This window comes from Rutidosis leptorrhynchoides, chromosome 9, assembly GCF_046630445.1.
Source record: "Rutidosis leptorrhynchoides isolate AG116_Rl617_1_P2 chromosome 9, CSIRO_AGI_Rlap_v1, whole genome shotgun sequence".
Classification (NCBI taxonomy): domain Eukaryota; kingdom Viridiplantae; phylum Streptophyta; class Magnoliopsida; order Asterales; family Asteraceae; genus Rutidosis; species Rutidosis leptorrhynchoides.
In genome coordinates, this window is record NC_092341.1 from 362,685,145 (window position 1) to 362,709,410 (window position 24,266).

Sequence of the window (24,266 nt, forward strand, 5' to 3'; positions counted from 1 at the left end):
CGGGCAGTAGAAAAGCCCTAAAGAGACAACCACGGAAAACCGCATTTTTCGATATCGACTTAGTCGACTACGTCGGCAACAACATCGTTCCGACCCGAACCGGAAACGACTACAGGGGAAATGGAATGTCGCGGAACCAACAAAGCTAACACATGAATAGACACACCCTAAACAACCAAACCCTAACCGGATGCCGAAATCCAGCCGGAATCCGGCAACATAGAACCAGTAGCAGGAAACGCTAAGCAGCAGACAGTTAAGAAGAATATGCAAGCCATTTTCAGATGGTAAGCTATAGAAAGAAAAAAAGGCTAAAAACAGACCGGGGTAAAATCCGGTGAAAAAGCACCATCGCAAAAGCAACGGCGCTCTAGAACAGCCGGCGGAGGAACAAAAAGCGGTCACCCCAACAAAATACGAACCACCACAGTGAAATTCACAAGTTGGTTTAATAACATTTGTCAGTTATAACATAGTTATAAAATACTGTTATTCAACAATTTCTTTCAACAAACCCGTCTGGTTGAAAATTATTAGTAGAAAATACCCTGTAAATTGTATAGGACACCACTAAATTTAACTGGAGGACCCCATATCTTTTTTGAATATATAAATTTCCTTTGAAATGTATATGATACCACTATATTTAACTACTCGGACCCAATATATTTTCGGAATCTATAATTTTTTGAAAGTAACAACTACTAAAATAACATTTAAATATAATTAGTACTGAAAAAAATTTCAGGACCCCATTGAATTTGCATCCTGGAATTGCCACTGCCCGCTGCCCGGGAAACATCGACCAACCAAGTAAAACAACCTATTGCACATATCATTCGAAACATAGTACATAACTATCTACATGTATCTTATAGTGTATTACATACAACTACTCAAGACTCAGAGACATGCACAACAGCAACAAAAACTTCAACACTGCATACACCAAAGAAGCAGGAAACCCAAGCAGCCAACCGATTAGTCAAAAGAGCACTTTTCACATAACACAAAGACCCGAATTCACAGAACACGAAGATCCGAATTCGCAGAAAAAAAGAAATAAACATCAACAATTCTTAACTATGTTTTAGACAGAGAGTTATTGTATATGTAATAAATTACTCTTTCCAAATAAACAACTAAACAATTGTAACGATAATAGCAATTTTACCTATGTGAATAACTATAGTTGCACATAAACAACACTGCTAGCAACTCAAAAAAAAAAAAAAAAAAAAACACTAAAAGCTTACGAAACAAAACACACTAATGCGCGATCCTAAGCCCGATCCGTTACGTAACTAGTTGTAATCAAGATGAACATAAAATTATTCATTAATATTTAATCGGACAATAACTAACCTTATGAATAAACAAATTTATACATATATCAATGTGACCCACATGCATCCATTCATCTAATTTTTGTGAAAATAGTCATAAACATGCACGAACGTACATTTCTCATTTCATGTTCCATCATAACCATCACATCACTATAGAAGCTCAACTAATAAGGATAGCTGATTTATCTACAAATTAGGCTAAAAATCACTCTCAACAAACATTTAACATTAATTAATTCATCCAAATAAGTGCCAAATGTCCATCAAAAGGTGTACAGTTCAATAAACCAATTAAAGTGGATAGTTTACAACTTAGACCATCGGAACGTTTCATCTGGTTCGAAATTGTATGTTTAAAGTCCAATTTTGCGAGTTAGTAATAACTAATAAGCAAATTATAAGACCATCCAAACTTAAAATTTTGAACTTATTTTGTAACTTTAGAAATGTACTGTCAATTTATTGAACTGTATTTTTTATTCCAATATTGTACATTTATATGTACTTCAATTCACGTGAAGTACATTTTTGCTTTAATCTTTTTTAATATGTCATGTAACTTATACGGAGTAATAACTTAAGATAAAATAATATTTAAATAAATGAAAAATGAAATAAAAAATAGAATAAGATTCTTTGGATTTCGTTTCGGTCCCCCATTGTTGCTGTGACAACGATTGACAACCCCTTCTCTTTTGGAGACGTTCACAAAAGTCATTGTGGGTCCTACTTCCTTATACACTTCTGTCTATTTCCCACTGAAATTTACAAAGTCGTGACTCAACGAAACTAAATTTCCCTTTTTACACTTTACATACCCTCATTTTCATGTAAGTCAGCACAAGTCCTTATATAATCACCAAAAAGTATTGCTAATGTATTGATAATTCCATATTCCATATTAAACATTAGATTAAACAAAAAAAATAAAAATTTGTATAGAATTCTATACATAAGTTGCCCTTATACGCATGTAGTCTCTTTTTTTAACAGTTGTTAGGAGTCACTGTCACGAATCCGAACACGATGACGGACCCAACCCACTCGATCAATTTTTTTGGTAGAACAATTATAGTCCTACGGGGCATCTTAGGACATGTGTAAAGTGTGCGTTCTGTCAGGGCCCGAAAATTTTTAAGGGTCCCAAAATTTTATAAATCATTTATCATTATGTTCATTTAACCAAAAAAATTAGTATCGGCCTGAATTAGTGTTAGTTCACAAATCGTATTAGACCAATATACCCCAAAAAATTATTACTCCCTCCGTCCCATCTTAAGTGTCCACTGTTGACTTTTCAAAGTCTTTATTTGTCAAATTTGACCGTAAATATTTTTATATGTATTATATAATACTTGATGAAAATTATAAGGAATGAAAACACATTGAAAACTCAATTTATTCATATAAGTTCCATCAAATATTATATAGAACAAATAAATATATTTACGGTCAAAGTTGACAAATAAAGACTTTGAAAAGTCAACAGTGGACACTTAAGATGGGACGGAGGGAGTAACGTTTAAGGGCCCCTTTTTTTTGTCTGCACAGGGTTCTCAGAATCAATAAGACGGCCATGCCTACCGCTTTCAAGAGAAAACTCTACGAAAAATTCATACGGGCATCACTTGTGGTAAAATTCCTCGGTTGAAGCTTGAACACAAGACGTCTGAGACCTACGAGGCTCAAAAGAAGGGCGGATATTAACAATGGAAATAGTTTTGTAGTATATTAAAATCGAATTCTTAACTTCTCTTATGGGAAGTCATAATACATCAATATATTGTTGGCATGGAGTCTCTTTCGATAAAAAGAATTTGAAATCTCTCTGATAACATAATAGATAATGCTAGTACAAGCTAGTTCAAGAGGTCACAAAGTTTAGTATCAGGCCCATGTATGTGATTTATGTAGGTCATGAAACTATGAGGGGCTAAGTGTTAGTATTTTATATTATACATTAAACTTTGAGAGAAGAGAGTGCTTATAGGTCCTCTCTAAAGTTCCAATATAATGGAGTAGGAATAGACCTTTTTATTTTTTCTTTTTTGAACTTTGGTGCCTCTTTTATGAAACATAGTTAGGGATTTTTATGCTATATCTATTGATAACAATTTATGCTATGTTTAGTGATAACTACATATTGTACTCCACAATACTCAACTTACATGAATTAAGTTGGATGTATCAAAGACAAAACTTAACATGAAAGTTTACATGGAATTTCACCAGTTATTATTAATCTAGAATTTGATATAACATGCCTCCTTAGCCACTTCATTCTATTTATTAAAGGCCTACAGTCCTACCCTTCTTCTAAGTTTCTTATAAGTATAATGTATTACTCATTTATCAGTTGTTGCATACTAACATATGATACAACAAAAAATGGACCATATTAAAAAACAAAATACATGGAACTATATACTTTTTTAAAACGACAAAACTACAATCTTACTCAAAAATTATATACAATCACCACAGATATTACGGGAACATTTAAAAATTCACTATCTCAAGTGAGGCGTGAACTTTAAACTTTTTGTTTGAAAAACTTTTCTCATACCGCTATAGGAAGAACGGTTCGATGAAACTACAACTTATACTACGTAATTGTTATCGTTAATTAAATAATTTTTTAGTTTTATTTTAGATTCATCCAATGTGGACCTTAACCCTCAAAAGGACACATGTTTTATAACACATAGCATACATATGAAAACAGAAGAGACAAATTGAAAACCCCATATAGCTAGCATATATAATACTCCGTAGTTACAATATTGGTAGAATAAACGAATATGAAAATTGAAGCCATTAGGGGAACTAGGCAATACATTAAGCCACATAGGACTTTCTTTTTCACCCACCACATGGGTTGATTAAAATAAGTGACCCCACACTACGGTTTAGTGGTGGGTTGGGACCCCACTACAATATTATAAAGTCTTGATTCTAACCCTTTTTTTTTCGTAATGATAATTAATAATTAATAATTAATAATTAATTAAAAATTAGTGGCTAATTTATACGGAGTATATAGCATCAACTAGTCACTTAAGGTTTCCCTAGTATGGTACTTTTTGTTTAACAATAGGAGGACGTAACTATTTCAATATATGTTATTACTACAATTGTTATTGTTATGTTATTATTGTTTATTTATTTTGTACGTATGTTTGTAACTATTTCTTGAGCTCTACGATTATATAAAAATGTTATAGAGTAATATATTACATAGCCCTGCTATCCCAAAGATTAAAACCCTCAATCATTCATCTAACCATTATTTAAAATAAGTAATGTTTTTATGCTTTATTTGAGGAAAAGTTAGAGAGAAAAAAAAGGTACACTCCATTTATAAAGTACAATTTCTTTTAGTATGTTAAAGAATAATGAACAAATTTTAAATGATGCTACAAATAGTGGTTACCCATAATCATATTTATCATGCATTTTGCCTATAAAATTCCTTAACATATTAGGCTATTATAATAAATAAATAAAAAATGTATTGGATTCTCTATAGTAAGACAAGTGTATAATTAGTCCTATGTTTACTTTAAAAAGATTTGGTCAGAAAACCTTAATCGATCTAATTCACCCGATCATTTTCTAGGACGAACCATTTATAGTCATATCGTCTCCACAAGAAAACTCTCACAACGAATCCATAAAAGATCGCGTGTGCTTAAACCCCATCGGTTGAGGCTCGAATCCAAGATGTTCGAGACATCCAAGTCCCATAAAATGAGCATGTAACCTCGCAGAAAATATATTTACGGCGCATGGGGGTTAAACCCTTGAACTCTGTTAGAACTCGTTTTATTGCATTGGTTGTGCCAAACACTTCATGTATGGAAGGTATAGACGAGGGCTATATATACCTTCCTTAGGCTTCATATGTCATTGATTTTAGCCATTAATATGTATTGAGTGAAGAAAGTCGTGGAATGGAACGTTTGACCTTTTGACTTTCTCTCTCAATATTCATATTAATATTCAACGCACATTCATCGTGCTCATCCCTAAAAGGGACAAACAAGTAGTATCAGAGCCGACCATTCAACGTATCGAATGGCGGTCCATATGAACTCGATGAATGTTCCTTCATATCATCATATCACCTTCAAAACTTCATCATATCATGAAGATATTCATAACTTCATGATGATCTTCGAACCTTCATCACCAAACCTTCATATCTTCATATGTATCTTCATATCTTCATCCGAAATCTTCGAATCTTCATACAAAATATCCGAAAATTTCAAAATCATCAAAACACTTAACCAAAACATAAACACATCCGGATTTCGATCTTCATCCAATTTTCATAAATTCGGATTTCATTCAAAGCTCAAAAACTTTGGTGAATCTATACTCCTCCTGATTACTACATCATTATTTCGGAGTCAAAAATTCACAAATCAAATTCTCAGATTCAAATTTTTTATCACTGTACAGTACACAATACAGATGTATCACTTTCATGAATCAAAATTCAAATTCAACAATTAGTGATTATTAATACAAATTGAGTTGAGATTCATGATTCCTATCATAAACCTAAACTTCATGCATGATCATATCAGTTTAACAACATTAGATTCGAAAGATTTTGATCTGTGTTTTTCTTCATTCAGAAAGTCAAGGTGATATGGCATCTGGAACGATCTCGAATGAAATGAAGAAAAGTAAAAATGCAGATTTGATTAGATTCATCTCATGAATCTATCTGCAAATCTACAGGATCTAATTCAAAGAATTAAGCTCGAATTCGAAGGTCAAAGTTCGAGGTTAAAAAGCTAACTGTTGTTCATGGATAAATTTCGCATGCTATGTGTTGTTATAGGTTATGAATTCGATCGACGAGTGTTAGGAATTGAATTTGAAAAAACTTTTATAAAGGAATCGAGCACTAAAACACTCCGTATTTCAAAATCAAAATCTCAAGTTCATTTTCATCCTTGTTCATCACCGATTTCATATTTTGATGCTGTTATGATTGAAGTTGCTTCACAAATTTTGTTAGTCGTTGGGTTATGTGTGAAGACCCGTCCTAATCCATCCGGACGAAGTTCATATCGATTATAAACGATTCACAACAGTTGATTACATCGCGAGGTACTTGACCTCTATATGATACATTTTACAAACATTGCATTCATTTTTGAAAAGACAATCTTTCATTACATCGAAAGTTGACAACATGCATACCACTTCGTAGTATATATTACTATAATGGACTTAATAATAATCTTGATGAACTCAATGACTCGAATGCAACGTCTTTTGAAATATGTCATGAATGACTCCAAGTAATATCTCTAAGATGAGCAAATGCACAGCAGAAGATTTCTTTCGTACCTGAGAATAAACATGCTTTAAAGTGTCAACCAAAAGGTTGGTGAGTTCATTAGTTTAACATAAATAATCATTTCATAATTTTAATAGGCCACAAGATTTCATATTTCCATTTCTCATAAACATACGTCCCATGCATAGAGACAAAAATATCATTCATATGGATTGAACACCTGGTAACCGACATTCACAATATGCATATTAGAATATCCCCATCATTCCGGGATCCTCCTTCGGACATGATATAAATTTCGAAGTACTAAAGCATCCGGTACTTTGGATGGGGCTTGTTGGGCCCGATAGATCTACCTTTAGAGTTCGCGTCAATTAGGGTGTCTGTTCCCTAATTCTTAGATTACCAGACTTAATAAAAAGGGGCATATTCGATTTCGATAATTCAACCATATAATGTAGTTTCGATTACTTGTGTCTATTTCGTAAAACATTTATAAAAATTGCGCATGTATTCTCAGCCCAAAAATATAAAGGGTAAAAAGGCAAATGAAACTCACCATACTGTATTTTGTAGTAAAAATACATATGACGACATTGAATAAGTGTAGGGTTGGCCTCGGATTCACGAACCTATATTATTCATATATTAATTAAAAACATATACCTGTAATCGAATAATTCTATTTATTATTATTAATGATGTATTTGTTATATTTAATAATTTATAATTTTCATTATTTATTTGTATATTTTCATTTTTATCTAAAGAACTTTTTAATATGGTTAAGTTATGTAATTTATATATATTTGTGTATATGTAATCTTTATTTTTATACTTATAATCTTAACAATATCTTTAAAAACTTTATTTTTATAATCCTAATAATTTTAATGATATTGTTAATGCTAATAATAGTAATAATAATAATAATAAAAATGTTACTTTTAATGATACTATTAGTTTTAACAAAAACGACAGGTTTGGGAAATAATGTTACTTTTAGTAAATATGGTAATACTAGTAATACTAATACTGATAATAATAATAATTTTAGTAATGTTACTACTAATGATAATACTAATAAAGATAATGATATTGTTAAGAATGATATTTATGTTAATACTAAACAAAAAATGATACTAATACAATTGTTAGTGAAAATAATAATAGTTGGTATTATTTCCATAGTATTAGTTATAATAATCCTAACCACCATAATTCTTATATCAATATTAGCAATTCTAATAATAATAATTATATTAGTAGTGATAATCCTTAATCCTAATAATAATAATAGTTATAATATTAGTTTTTAATAAAAATGGTAGATTTAAAGAAATGAATCCTTTAGTAAGTATAATAATAATCTCTAATAATAACAGTACTTATAATAATATTAATGATAATAATAATGATAATAATGATTTTAACAATTGTAATTATAATTAATAATACTTAGTGATGTTACTTGTTAATAATTAAAATGGTAATAATAATAATAATAATCATAACATAAGTTTTATCATAATAATAACAATTTATAATAACAACAATAAAAATAATAATAATAAAAATAATAATAATAATAATAATAATAATAATAATAATAATAATAATAATAATAAAAATAAAAATAAAAAGGGTTATACCTCACTAAAATAGGTGTTAAACAAAAAAAAATGCCACGAATCGGGTTCGAACCCGCGACCTCCCGTATAACCAAGAACACCCACGACCACCCAACTGTTTCACTCTTTCTGATTTTAATCCCATATCAATTTATATAATACGTGCTTCTATTTCATCATCTTCTTCATTAATTCCAGTTCGACCAGAGATCAAATCCAAACATAACCACTAATTAATATATTGCTTTAGGTTATTCCATTGAAACAGAAACGACCTATTGATTTAATTCATATAAACAGAATAACAAAATAAAAATAAAATAAAGCCCTGAAGAACACGTCTTCAACCCAAACTTTGATTATGATTTAAAGTTCGTTTTAGAATAAACTTTTAACACGAAGTAGGTTCTAATCCTTCCTTAGAAACTTTCTATAACCTTGATTCGACCAGAAACAATCACACGAATTCAAATTTCACGATTTACAGAAGTTTGACTTTTGAAAGCCGAATTTTTGACTTCAAAATTCGTCCTCGTTAGAAAGAATTGTGGTTTGAGATTTTTCAGATAGACTGAGTAAAGGTTTTCTAACATAACTGTATATATGGATTTTGAAATGAGATTCAAAATCGAGTTTTTAGGAAAATCATCAAGAACAGGGACCGTGAGCTTTTTAATTTGATTTTTAACTTTTAAAAATCACAAGTTGCAGTAGGAGATTTATATAGAGTAATTGAATACATAAGGTAGCTGTTATAATTGTCCTTAATTGTATTATAGTGATGGAAATCGACATTTAACAGAAAGGAGACATGAACTAGACAGAAAACAAAAAAAAAATAAGTAAAAAAATCCAATTGGATCGTGAAAGCTACAGAATTAGATAATTTGTTGCCTTTTTAATTTTGTAATTAATTGATTGTGATATTAGAAAGATTCCATATAATTTATCCAGCTTTATAGTTCAATTTTAATTAATATTAATAATAATAATAACAATTAATAATAATTATTAAATATATAATAATAATAATAATAATAATAATAATACAAATAATAATAATAATAATAATAATAAAAGTAATGTTAATACTAATAAGTCACAATAATAATAATATTAGTGAAAATGATAATAATAATAATAATATTATTAATGATAATAATAATAATATTACTAATTATATTAGTATTAATAATGATGATAATAATATTCATGATAATATTTATATACATATCAAATTCTATATCTATATATTATGTATTTAATATAATGATAATTGAAAATACTAATGTTGATGTTATATTGAAAGTGGTAATAATACTACCTTAGTAACTATATCTTAAATTCATAAATTTAATTTAATATCTTAATATTATAATCTATTATATAATAACATATACTGAATATTTGATATTTACACATTTTATATATAAATAATATGTAATTTTGGTTGCATATTAGTTACATCATGTAATATGAATACATTACTAATGTTTTATATATAATCATTATATATCTATTTACATATCATCATTTTAATAATAACTTATTCATTTGTTTATTATTTTACATTTTTAATTCTTATTGATTAAAGTATACATTATTAATTCAAGATATTATATATACATTTATATTTATATTTATATTTATATATACATAATTATTCGTTCGTGAATCATCGGAAATAGTCAAAGGTCAAATGTATGCATGAACACAGCTCAAAGTTCTTGAGATTCAGTTTAACAGACTTTGCTTATCGTGTCGAAACCATGTTAAGATTAAGTTTAAATTTGGTCGGAAATTCCCGGGTCATCACAGTACCTACCCGTTAAAGAAATTTCGTCCCAAAATTTGAGTGAGGTCGTCATAGCTAACTATAAAAATGTTTTCATGACGAATATGAGTTGATAAATAGTGTTTTATCATCATTAAGTAATATGGATAAAACAATTTGATTATTCGAAGAGCACGAGTGAAGCTATTCACAAAAGAATGAAATGAGAAACAAAGATTTGTTTTTAACTTGTGACGTAGTCAGGTTTGAATTCCGGAATTCAATGGATTTAAAAGAAAATCTTGAAGATCTATAAGATCCGATTCTTCGAGATTTATGGAAATTAAGATCTCTTTAATTAAATACGGTGATCTGCCCCGATTACTACGCCTGATATTTCCTTTATAAATTTACCTTTTCCGTTCCATTTGTTTTCACCACTTCTATACTCAATTTCCAAATTCAAAAGATTTATCAAAATGCTTAACCCTGTTCTGATCCTTGTTCTTATTCTAACTATCGCAATGATCGTTCTTCTTTTCCAACTGCCACCCGAAGAGTCTGTTTATTTCTATTATGCTCTAGGGATTATTGTACTTATAATCCTCCCGTGTCTTTATATTGCTATACGTACTGATATCCACGGTTTGTAATTTTGGTGTTGTCATTGGGCTTTATATTTTCTCTTATATTTTGGATCTCTTTGTCTTTTTATTATCCTCCCGACCTCTAGTAAAGCGAGTAATGGTCCAGAATTCGTAAGTATGGAATTTCGGATAAACATCATGTTCTAAATAAGAAAGAAAGTATTAGCACGATTTGATTTGTCAAATTATCAGAATCACTGAGTATAGAACTATCAAGAATATATATTCTTGATATGTTCAGAAGTTGCGCAGAATGAAAGAGTTATGTAACATGACACGTGATGATGTTATGATATGTGAATCATCACGTCTCATTAGAAACTCAGCATGAGTTACTGTAATATAATCACGTTGATCAAGTGTCATTATATTATACTAACTCATGCATCAGTTCCCAACATTACTTCAATAACATTCATATTTTAAGCTCGAAAGTTTACAGAATATAGAAACTAACAGTTTCTATATGATGTAATACTGATTGCACGAAGAGATTAATGATTTTAGATAAGATTAGTTATGAAAATATATTCAGAAATATCGAGGATATTTATAATGAAAGATACGATAATATCTCGGAATATCTAAGATCAGAGGATGATAGAAACTATTGTCCGCAAGGGTTTAGAGTAAGGAGTAAGATATTCACTAAAGACTTTAGCAGACATTGAATCATTTGGATTCTTTGAAGTCAAACTTATTCTTTGTGATTTGTCCACGGCTTTCTTCATAGTTTCGCATAATCTGCTTTTCGGTACAAAATTTTCTCTTGAATGTTTCCAATCTAATGATACACAGGAAACACGAAGAGGTATATAATTTCGGACGAGAATATTTATGAAAATATCCTCAGAAATATCGAAGATATTGATGATGATATTTTGGAATTTCTAAGTTCGATGGTTGATGAGGAAGATTTTCCGCAAGATTTTAACATGAGTACGGAGCAAGATATTCGTTGAAGGTTTCATCAGATCCGGAATTACCTGGATTCTTTGAATATATGGTATGGTCCTTGTATTTGTCCTTGGTCTCCTTCGTGGTTAGCTCAATCCGTTTTCCAGTTCTAACTTTTCTGAGCTTTTCCAACATTCAGAGTATCGATTCGTAAACTGGGTGCCTTTTCAAAATTTCAGAATTGAAGATCGTAATCCTAGGAGATAATTGTTATATGTATACATATAACTATTGATGTAGAAATGCTACAAAATTTGAAATACTGATTGCTGATTCCCGGTAATTGGTATGGCAATTATTGTTACAGGGTATAGATGAATACAAGATGGGGTTTCAATGAATATAATGATTTTTCGGAAAGTCCAAATTTATTGAAGTTGCTGGTAATTTTACTGCTAATGTGGTGAAATATAAACGGTTTTCCGGGTACGATGACGACAGGCAAACTTATATAACGAGGTTATAATAAGGCTAATTTGAATGGAAGTTGAAGTTAATTTGATGAAGCTGTGATAAAATTGGCTAATTTGAAAAAGAGTTGCAATGTTATTTTCGGTAATAACAATGCCAAAGGAGCTAACACAGATACGTGTTAAACTTCTACTTAGGGTCCAGGAGTTTTCAGGTGCATAACTATATGCGTCAATCTTTTCTTCTATAGATGAAGTGCGGTTGGTTCATCTTCTCAATTGTTTATTAATTGAGAGGTTTCAAGAATCATGAAAGATTTGAACGCAGATTGTAATCGTCGAGATACAAATGAAGTTTAAGACGAATTCAAGTGGCAAACTTGAAGAATGTTTAGTTTCATATGTTATAATCAATATTTTAATTCATTTTAATTGTCCAATGTTATTAGTCCACAGTCGATAGTCCACAGTTGACAGTCCAATAATTCATATATAATTTAATATATAATATTCGAATTAATTAATAAGTGTCGTGACCCGTATTCGTCTCAGACTCGATCACAACTCAAAGTATATATATTATTATAGAATCAACCTCAACCCTGTATAGAGAACTCGATCATTACTGCATATAGAGTGTCTATGGTGATTCCAAATAATATATATAGATGCGTCGATATGATATGTCAAAACCTTGTATACGTGTCCCGATATTTAAAGTGCGTAAAATAAATAACAGAAATTAAATAACGATAAATAAAGTGCGTAAAGTAAATAACAGAAATTAAATGACAATAAATAAAATTGCGAGAATATAAATTGCGATAAAATAAATTGCGATAATTAAATTACGATAAATAAAATGTAATACGGAATTAACAGTTAACTAGGAACAGTTAGCTAGGATTTTGTTAGCATGGTTTCTTAATAAAATTTAATATTGTTAATTAGTCTGTTTCTAATCAATTTTTATTGTGTCCATTATTTCTTCATTATGCCACTTGTTGGATTCTGATAGGTCAAAATCCAAATATGAAATTGAATTTGAATGAAAATAGTTATTCTTTGGTGAACGGATACGTATCTCGGTGGTTGTAAATAGGATAGTGAATAACTGTTGAATCAGATTCGAAGAATATACAGTGTAACTTATTAATGTGAAATTTAAATATTCCTAGGGTATTACCTACCCGTTAAAATATTTTCACCATTAATAGTTTGTACAAAAGAATTTTTAATTACAATCTTTTTGAAAACATATATACATATATATTTTCTTCAGATATAATCATGGATTTAATGAGTCAATATGATATTAAACTCATTTGATTTATCGTTAGAACAAGAATATATAATCTCTAACATATTAGAGATTACATAATCACCATGTCGAACGAAGATAAATGATGTAGAACGATTCGTAGAACAATAATTATATTCGAGGTACAGAATGAGATGTCAATGCATGGATTGTTGATGGTACTGGTGTTGTTACTGATGGTTCTGTTGATGTCGGTGATGTTGCTGAAGCTGGTAAGTTTTGCACCATGTTCTCCAAATTGATTACTCGAGCGCGGAGCTCGTTGACTTCTTCGATTACCCCGGGATGATTGTCGGTCGGAACGAGCGGGTGAATAAGGTTTAGAATCTGAGTTATGATATAGTCGTGGTGAGATATTTGGGAAATGAGGGTGAATTGGTGTTACGAACGGGTTCGCCGGTAAGTGTTTCAGGTTCTTCGCCAAAAGGTGAATTCGGTTAGTGGATGGGATCGCCATCTGCGAGTCTCCATTGATTAAGTCGACTATGAATCCATAGATGAATTGGGGATGGATGATTGGTTGATTCATTCTGGTGTCGTTGCTTTCGGAGCTTAGATGATTATCCATTCTGAATAACTGTCGGGATAACTATCGGAATAGCTGTCAGAATCCGAGGGACTCGATCTAGTTGAGGGATTCATCTCGTATGATCAGATGAAGGATTTTTGATAAGAAATAGATTATAGGATGTAGATTAGTATCCTGCAATACATAATTTACATATACATATATAATACTAAAATCTCATAAGTTACGGAGGAATCTACGGAAGCTGTCAGGCAAAGATATCAATAACAGATACGCTAAGATATGAATTAGCAGATACGCTAAGATATGAATTTTCTCTATACACTTTTCATGCAGTCAATGCAATAAGATGTGTCTAGACTAAGAATAATGAGCAGGTAATTTACTAAGGATGATAAGTAAATGATTTCCGACTAGAAATGATAAGCAAAACTTATGACATGCAGACACGGTCGAAGTCCAGACTCACTAATGCCTCCTAACGACTTATCAGTTAGACACACTAATGCAGACCTGGTTCGCTAAGACCTCTGCTCTGATACCAACTGTGAAGACCCGTCCTAATCCATCCGGACGAAGTCCATATCGATTATAAACGATTCACAACAGTTGATTACATCGCGAGGTACTTGACCTCTATATGATACATTTTACAAACATTGCATTTATTTTTGAAAAGACAATCTTTCATTACATCGAAAGTTGACAACATGCATACCACTTCGTAGTATATATTACTATAATGGACTTAATAATAATCTTGATGAACTCAATGACTCGAATGCAACGTCTTTTGAAATATGTCATAAATGACTCCAAGTAATATCTCTAAGATGAGCAAATGCACAGCGAAAGATTTCTTTCTTACCTGAGAATAAACATGCTTTAAAGTGTCAACCAAAAGGTTGGTGAGTTTATTAGTTTAACATAAATAACCATTTCATAATTTTAATAGGCCACAAGATTTCATATTTCTATTTCTCATAAACATACGTCCCATGCATAGAGACAAAAATATCATTCATATGGATTGAACACCTGGTAACCGACATTCACAATATGCATATTAGAATATCCCCATCATTCTGGGTTCCTCCTTCGGACATGATATAAATTTTGAAGTACTAAAGCATCCGGTACTTTGGATGGGGCTTGTTGGGCCCGATAGATCTACCTTTAGAGTTCGCGTCAATTAGGGTGTCTGTTCCCTAATTCTTAGATTACCAGACTTAATAAAAAGGGGCATATTCGATTTCGATAATTCAACCATATAATGTAGTTTCGATTACTTGTGTCTATTTCGTAAAACATCTATAAAAATTGCGCATGTATTCTCAGACCAAAAATATAAAGGGTAAAAAGGCAAATGAAACTCACCATACTGTATTTTGTAGTAAAAATACATATGACGACATTGAATAAGTGTAGGGTTGGCCTCGAATTCACGAACCTATATTATTCATATATTAATTAAAAACATATACCTGTAATCGAATAATTCTATTTATTATTATTAATGATGTATTCGTTATATTTAATAATTTATAATTTTCATTATTTATTTGTATATTTTCATTTTTATCTAAAGAACTTTTTAATATAGTTAAGTTATGTAATTTATATATATTTGTGTATATGTAATCTTTATTTTTATACTTATAATCTTAACAATATCTTTAAAAACTTTATTTTTATAATCCTAATAATTTTAATGATATTGTTAATGCTAATAATAGTAATAATAATAATAATAATAATGTTACTTTTAATGATACTATTAGTTTTAACAAAAACGACAGGTTTGGGAAATAATGTTACTTTTAGTAAATATGGTAATACTAATAATACTAATACTGATAATAATAATAATTTTAGTAATGTTACTACTAATGATAATACTAATAAAGATAATGATATTGTTAAGAATGATATTTATGTTAATACTAAACAAAAAATGATACTAATACAATTGTTAGTGAAAATAATAATAGTTGGTATTATTTCCATAGTATTAGTTATAATAATCCTAACCACAATAATTCTTATATCAATATTAGCAATTCTAATAATAATAATTATATTAGTAGAGATAATCCTTAATCCTAATAATAATAATAGTTATAATATTAGCTTTTAATAAAAATGGTAGATTTAAAGAAATGAATCCTTTAGTAAGTATAATAATAATCTCTAATAATAACAGTACTTATAATAATATTAATGATAATACTAATGATAATAATGATTTTAACAATTGTAATTATAATTAATAATACTTAGTGATGTTACTTGTTAATAATTAAAATGGTAATAATAATAATAATAATAATCATAACATAAGTTTTATCATAATAATAACAATTTATAATAACAATAATAAAAATAATAATAATAATAATAATAATAATAATAATAATAATAATAATAATAATAATAATAATAATAATAATAATAATAATAATAATAATAATAAAAAGGGTTATATCTCACTAAAATAGGTGTTAAACAAAAAAAAATGCCACGAATCGGGTTCGAACCCGCGACCTCCCGTATAACCAAGAACACCCACGACCACCCAACCGTTTCACTCTTTCTGATTTTAATCCCATATCAATTTATATAATACGTGCTTCTGTTTCATCATCTTCTTCATCAATTCCAGTTCGACCAGAGATCAAATCCAAACATAACCACTAATTAATATATTGCTTTAGGTTATTCCATTGAAACAGAAACGACCTATTGATTTAATTCATATAAACAGAATAACAAAATAAAAATAAAATAAAGCCCTGAAGAACACGTCTTCAACCCAAACTTTGATTATGATTTAAAGTTCATTTTAGAATAAACTTTTAACACGAAGTAGGTTCTAATCCTTCCTTAGAAACTTTCTATAACCTTGATTCGACCAGAAACAATCACACGAATTCAAATTTCACGATTTACAGAAGTTTGACTTTTGAAAACCGAATTTTTGACTTCAAAATTCGTCCTCGTTAGAAAGAATTGTGGTTTGAGATTTTTCAGATAGACTGAGTAAAGGTTTTCTAACATAACTGTATATATGGATTTTGAAATGAGATTCGAAATCGAGTTTTTAGGAAAATCATCAAGAACAGGGACCGTGAGCTTTTTAATTTGATTTTTAATTTTTAAAAATCATAAGTTGCAGTAGGAGATTTATATAGAGTAATTGAATACATAAGGTAGCTGTTATAATTGTCCTTAATTGTATTATAGTGATGGAAATCGACATTTAACAGAAAGGAGACATGAACTAGACAGAAAACAAAAAAAAATAAGTAAAAAAATCCAATTGGATCGTGAAAGCTACAGAATTAGATAATTTGTTGCCTTTTTAATTTTGTAATTAACTGATTGTGATATCAGAAAGATTCCATATAATTGATCCAGCTTTATAGTTCAATTTTAATTAATATTAATAATAATAATAACAATTAATAATAATTATTAAATATATAATAATATTAATAATAATAATAATAATAATATAAATAATAATAATAAAAGTAATGTTAATACTAATAAGTCACAATAATAATAATATTAGTGAAAATGATAATAATAATAATAATATTATTAATGATAATAATAATAATATTACTAATTATATTAGTATTAATAATGATGATAATAATATTCATGATAATATTTATATACATATCAAATTCTATATCTATATATTATGTATTTAATATAATGATAATTGAAAATACTAATGTTGATGTTATATTGAAAGTGGTAATAATACTACCTTAGTAACTATATCTTAAATTCATAAATTTAATTTAATATCTTAATATTATAATCTATTATATAATAACATATACTGAATATTTGATATTTACACATTTTATATATAAATAATATGTAATTTTGGTTGCATATTAGTTACATCATGTAATATGAATACATTACTAATGTTTTATATATAATCATTATATATCTATTTACATATCATCATTTTAATAATAACTTATTCATTTGTTTATTATTTTACATTTTTAATTCTTATTGATTAAAGTATACATTATTAATTCAAGATATTATATATACATTTATATTTATATTTATATTTGTATATACATAATTATTCGTTCGTGAATCATCGGAAATAGTCAAAGGTCAAATGTATGCATGAACACAGCTCAAAGTTCTTGAGATTCAGTTTAACAGACTTTGCTTATCGTGTCGAAACCATGTTAAGATTAAGTTTAAATTTGGTCGGAAATTCCCGGGTCATCACATTATGGATGCAATTCACTCGATTCAAATCATCAAATCTCAAAAAGTAAAGATCACTGATTCCATGATGAACAGATCATGTAACGGTTACAAGCTGCAAATTCCAACTGCTTTAGATTCGGTGTTGCATACGAAATTGATGATGTCAAGTTTACCATATCTCACAGATCCTGTAAGGGTGACATGGCAGGTACCGTATATGTGATTAGTTACAGGAGTCATGAAGGAGATGGACAACATGATTTTAAGATCTGGTGCACTGAATATGGACTTAATTTGGTGGATCAGTATGTGTATGGCCCAAATGTTGATAACATGATCTGGTGATGAGGTAGACTATTTCAAATTTGGTGAAACCTACTGGCCTAACAGCTTAATGGGCTTGTTACTTAGGGCCAACAGGAAGATTAAAATGGTGATTTTTACCAAAAGCACTACAGTGTCAAATCCATACTAGGCTTTTTCCAAATGCGATAATTTCAAGTACTTTTGCGGATTGCCAACTACATCAACCAACTATAAAATGATGATTTATTACACAAAATCATCATTTTGGGGGAGAGATGTCATATGGTTGATGTATGATTCTTGTGCATGTACGGTATAAGACTCGATATTAAAGAAAAAAGTGTTTGTTAGAGGAGGAGCCAGAGATTTGAAGAAGATTCCATATCATTTGGGGAGTTTACTCGTGGCTTATATCGAAAGTACTCTTTCAAGAGGCGTATCTCGGTAGTGAAACCGACGGTATGGATGCCATTATACTTTAATGAGAGCCCATGTACTTTGAAGGGGGAGCTTTTAGAATATCGACACTTCGTCTCAAGTCGAGCAAATTCTCAAAGACCGTTGAAGATGGAAGATGACCTTAAGTGATTGTTGTGACTACTCGCTGGAGGCAACAATTTCTTACGGAGAATTCCAAGATTTTTATTAACGACACATACATAGATGCACGTAGGGAGATTGTTATATTTCCATTTTTGTGTAGTTTTGTATATGTTTTTCAAATGAAGTCATTATAGTTCACAACCAATGCAAAGGAGGAGAATGTTAGAACCGATTTTATTGCATTGGTTGTGTCAAATACTCAATGTATGGAAGGTATGGACGAGGGCTATATATACCTTTCTTAAGTTTCATTTATCATTGCTTTTACCAATTGATATGTATTGAGTGATGAAAGCCATGTTCATCCCTAAAAGGTGACAAACAACCTCTCTTATGAAAGTTTGAAAACCACTAATACACCAACATCTTAACGTTTAAAAAAAAGTTTATCAAATCCCAAAATAATCTTAATACTATTACATACCTTCAAAAGTATCATTCATCTTTAAATTGAATTTTACGAGTTTAAATGCATTAACAAAAATGAAAATGATTCTTTTCCATCGTATCATCATTTTATTTGAAATACAATACAAAAGTATAATAAGGGAAAAACACTACGAGCTAGTTGCTAAATTCATTTAGCTTTCTAGCACTCTACTTTATCCAAAAGTAAAAGGACGTAAGAGCGACCTGTTTAAATTTATTTTCCAAACGCCTTAATGATCGCATTATTTTAAAAAATACATTTGAGTGATCGTCACACTCACACTCAGAGTGCATATCTCAATTCTCAATGAACTTTTTAAAGTGACCACTAAACTAAAATCAAATAAACAAATTAACCAAAATTTTATATGTTCTAGCACAAAAAATGAATTATTTATTTGATTATTCCGTAACTGTTTCCGACTATCCTACGACTCATTCTACTCAGACGTCAAGTCATAGTGTTGATTATTCGCGAAGAGACGTAACATTAGTAATTTTTAACTATCTTAATATACTACATAAAATTTCCAACATATTACATAATTATTGAATTTCATAAACATTTTCTTCAACTATGAACTATATAAGCCCTTTAGCCACTAGTTCATATGATCATCTCAAAGATACCAACTAAGATTAGGCGCTTGATCAACCAAATAGATATTGCACGATTCTTCCTCAACGTTACTACCTAAATACGAGCCCGATTGTTGTTGATACGCACCGACCGGGTCCATAAGCTCGGTCTTCATAGCAGACGAGGACGAACATAGTGACGAAAATCCAAAACTTGCCATGTTTAGTAACGGAGTTCCGTTAGCGTTACTAACGTTGTTCATATTAATTTCTTCATTGAGAACCCCACTTGAATCACTATCAGAAAAACCATCTTTTATGTCTAGTAATTTTCTAGTTTTGTCGTAATTTAAACTTGTGTAAATTTCATGGTTTGTATCTGTTGGATCAGATCCCAAGAAAATACTATTTTCTCTGTCCTCAAATTCATCATTTCTTTCTGATGTGTCCTCGTGAAGCTTTGATTTTAGCTCTACCAACTGCAAATAAAATATAGCACAAAAAACAAGATATCAATAAAAACGTTCTTTTTTTATGACAAAATAAACTGGCACTAAATGATGAACAATTAAATAAATGGCGTACAATACACTTCGTACTTTTTCTTACTGTTACACACTTACACTTTACCCCTTAATAGTTTTTTTTTTTCCACGAATTTTTATATCGATAATTTTAAGCGTGGTCGTTATAATGCTTAAAATATTTGTAAATTTTTAATATCCGTCATTTAAAAGTTAATATTACAGCTATGTATACATTTTTTAGATATATTAATGACAGCTTTAAGAGATATAGTTAGAAAAATTCTATGGAGTATTATTTAGATCGATTACATTATGCCTTTACTGCCATAAGAAAATAATCTTTTTATGCCTTTACATATGATATTGTGAGTGATTGAAGCATTTAACTTTTGATATATGGAGCAAAAATTCGATCCTGTGTTTTACTGGAATTAAAAACACATTTTCACTTTTAACCAATTAATTTGACACAAATTTACCAAATCTATAGTTAATATTAAAATGCTAAAATGATGATTGTCATTATTAGGCTAATTTTTTTGTTAAGAAAAAATTAAAAAGAAAAAAAAAATCTAAGCATTATAGGTGATGTCATTAATCTAAATAATTTTAAATTAAAATTAAATGTTATTAATTATTTATTATTATTAAATCTTATTAATAATTATTTTAATTATTAAAATTAAATAATTTTAAATTATTTTAATTAATTATTTTGAATTGAGTACGAAAAGGTATAAAAGCTAGGCAGAAGAAAATCAATTCTAAATTTATATTTTAATTTACACTTTTAAAATAAAATGACAACTAATATCACCTCTTATAATTGGATGTGGATTGTTTAATATGCATTTTAGGTGTTTGATGAAATGTTCAGCTGACGAGTTTCTTAGTCAGACTATGTGGTTCCACGGGTCATTAAACTAATAACTTTAGCATTTACGTTCACTTAATACATAAAATATATCATTAAACTGTTTCGTTTAAACAAACCCGTGATTTCACGGGTCATTTCACTAGTATTATTGAAATCGCTAATTTACTTTCATTAATTACTCTTTAGCATTTATTTATTAAATAAATATAAAAAATTCTAATAAATATAAAAAATTCTTTCAAACTTACATCACATTTATTAAAATTATCTTTATCTTTATGTTAAATCAAAAAAGGAAAATTGTTGGGCCATTTAGAGATGAAGGAAGTAATTTTATAAACTAATCACGTGTGAAAAAAAAAAACGAGATAATTATTTTTAAACGCAGTCTATAACACCTGGTAATTATTAATAATCAAATAATTAAAGATCAGATAGTGTAAGTAAGTGACAAATTTACCTCTTTAGTCATGCTTTCTTTTTCTTGTTCAAGCTTATAATAATTATGCTTAAGAGCTTCATAATTAGACTTTAAAAGATTATAATCTCTTTCCAACTGTTTAGTCTTCCCCCGTGCACGGCGGTTCTGGAACCAAATCGCCACCTGCCGCGGCTGCAATCCTAAATCTTTAGCAACTTTGACTTTCCTATCTGGGTCAAGTTTATTATCCACTTCAAATATATTTTCCAGTGTTTTCACTTGATGATTACTTAATCTCCTTTTTTTATCACCAAATTGTCCTGTTTCTTCGCCGCCGTAGTCTTCCCCATCTCCGCCGCCGCCGCCGTCCACCATTGTCTGAAATTCACCGCTGTAAATGCCGTCATCTTCTATTTTCATCTCCCCTGAATCATCAAGAAAAAAGGTTAATTTTCGAGGTCAAAATTGTAAATTTGACTATGTAAAGTCAATTTTAAGGAATTAACATTAATTGGTTATTATATCAACCCTGTGATATATTAGAGCTAAACTGAAGATTTTGAGACATCATTCTGAATAATAAATGATCAAAATTGAGCCTTTTTTAATAGCTAAAACTTACTAAAAAAAATTGTAGAATTAAAGATTTTTTTAAAAATTGGAGATGCTCAAAATTGTGCAAGAAAAAGGGTAGAATATGATTTTTAGCAAACTCAGTAAAAGGTACAACTTTAAATGAATCATGTACAAGTATATTATGTTGGAATTATTACCTTCAAGTGAGTGTGAAAGAAAATGAGTCAAAGAATCAGAGCAATTGAAGTTCCTCTTCATAGCTTTGACCAAAGTTTGAAGCCAAAACTTTGGATAACAACACACTAATCAAGAGTTTACTTAGTGGTTTTTTGAAAATTCAGAATTTTGATAAGAACACACCAATCAAGAATTTTGTTTTTAGGTACTTTTTAAATATATATAAGAAAAAAAAAATCAAAAAATGGTGAAAGAAGAGAGTGGATTTTGTTGTTGTAATACTTTTTCAAAATGTGAGTCAGTTTTAAACAACCAAGAGAGACTTAAGCAGAAGAAATAGTGTCTGAACAAGTTGTGGGGTGGTGGGTATTCATTGGCCTTTTCTACTTATAAAAGACTTAAAATGATTAACAAAATATTATACTCCGTAATATATTCATGTTACAACACATATAACATAACACTCTTTTTAATATTTAAACCCTATCCCTCAAAATTAAAATATTCACATTTATATTTACAAATAAAGTTTAGTCTTAGAAAAAATTCACATACATTCAAGTTTACGCATTTGCTTTTATGTTAGTATTAGAGTAAAAAAGTTAGCTTTAGAGTCTAAGAGAAAAGATGCATAATCATTATGAGATGACCTTATTGGTTGTTTGCATTGCTTGTATATTGCAATTTCTAGTCTAGGTTTTTAAGCTTTATCGATAGGTTTAAGCACTTTAAAAAAATGCGATTAAACTTGTGTTGTAGCTCATGTGTTAATGGTCTGACTCTCTTAGCGAGAGATAGGGAGTTCGACTCCGTGGGGTGCAACATTGCACACAAAGATTGCCCCTTAACCCTTGAATTTCACCCAAGGGTGCCTTCTGCACATCGCGTTGCGGGGACTGTTGGGAGGAGGGTTTTACCAATCATGCCCTCGGATTGGGCTGGGTTTCCTCCTATGCATCAGTTGGGGGCGAGTTATGCAACTGCGCAAGATGAATGCGTGGTTGGTTAGTCCCCACTGGGTGATCCCGAATTGCTGTTAAAAAAATAAACTTTAGAAAAAATCGGATTACTCCTTGATTAATCTCCGATTACCCGTTATTAACATCAATTTTTTTTTCTGATTTTCCAAAATTCTTTTAATTAATCGGTAAACATAGGTTAAATGGTCAAAATCGGAACTGTTGATCAAATTTCGTCAAATTCAAAATTTGTTAACATTTTATAAAAAATTCAAACTAAATTTTTAGAGTTTTTGAACAAAATAAACGATTTTACTATTATGTTAAAGTATATGTTTATGATTTTCTTCTATAATTTACACATATAATCATAAAATTTTATTATTTAAATGTATATAAAGTACAATCCGGTTAATTTTCGAATTATCGATTACTCCTATTAAATCTCGACCGATTAATCCCCGAATAGCGAATTTTGCAACCTTGGGTCCAATTGTCAATACGTTAAGTAAAACAAATCTACAATAATTCCTCGAAGATCAAGTTTATATCATATTTTACTTGAGATACGTAGATCACTCTCCATCATAACTAATATTTTATTTGTTATAGCTGTCACATTA

General features: G+C 29.5%; 1 protein-coding gene across 1 annotated transcript; it reads right to left on the minus strand.

Moving 5' to 3' along the window:
• Window positions 1–19,871: 19,871 nt before the first annotated feature.
• LOC139866562 (uncharacterized) lies at window positions 19,872–23,015 on the minus strand. The gene is made up of 3 exons (XM_071854833.1): window positions 22,705–23,015; window positions 21,971–22,356; window positions 19,872–20,585 (listed from the first exon to the last, which is right to left on the minus strand). Exons 1-3 carry the CDS (start codon window positions 22,763–22,765, stop codon window positions 20,148–20,150), a joined length of 885 nt encoding a protein of 294 aa, XP_071710934.1. The 5' UTR covers window positions 22,766–23,015; the 3' UTR covers window positions 19,872–20,147.
• Window positions 23,016–24,266: the final 1,251 nt, after the last annotated feature.

Bases quoted from the DNA above. Each gene is read 5' to 3' on its own strand.
- LOC139866562 (XM_071854833.1), bottom strand. From the start codon at position 22,765: ATGAAGAGGAACTTCAATTGCTCTGATTCTTTGACTCATTTTCTTTCA. The intron at 22,357-22,704 runs GTAATAATTCCA...TTGATGATTCAG, and splicing joins TCTTTCACACTCACTTGAAG to GGGAGATGAAAATAGAAGAT. The intron at 20,586-21,970 runs GTAAATTTGTCA...TTTTATTTGCAG, and splicing joins AAGAAAGCATGACTAAAGAG to TTGGTAGAGCTAAAATCAAA.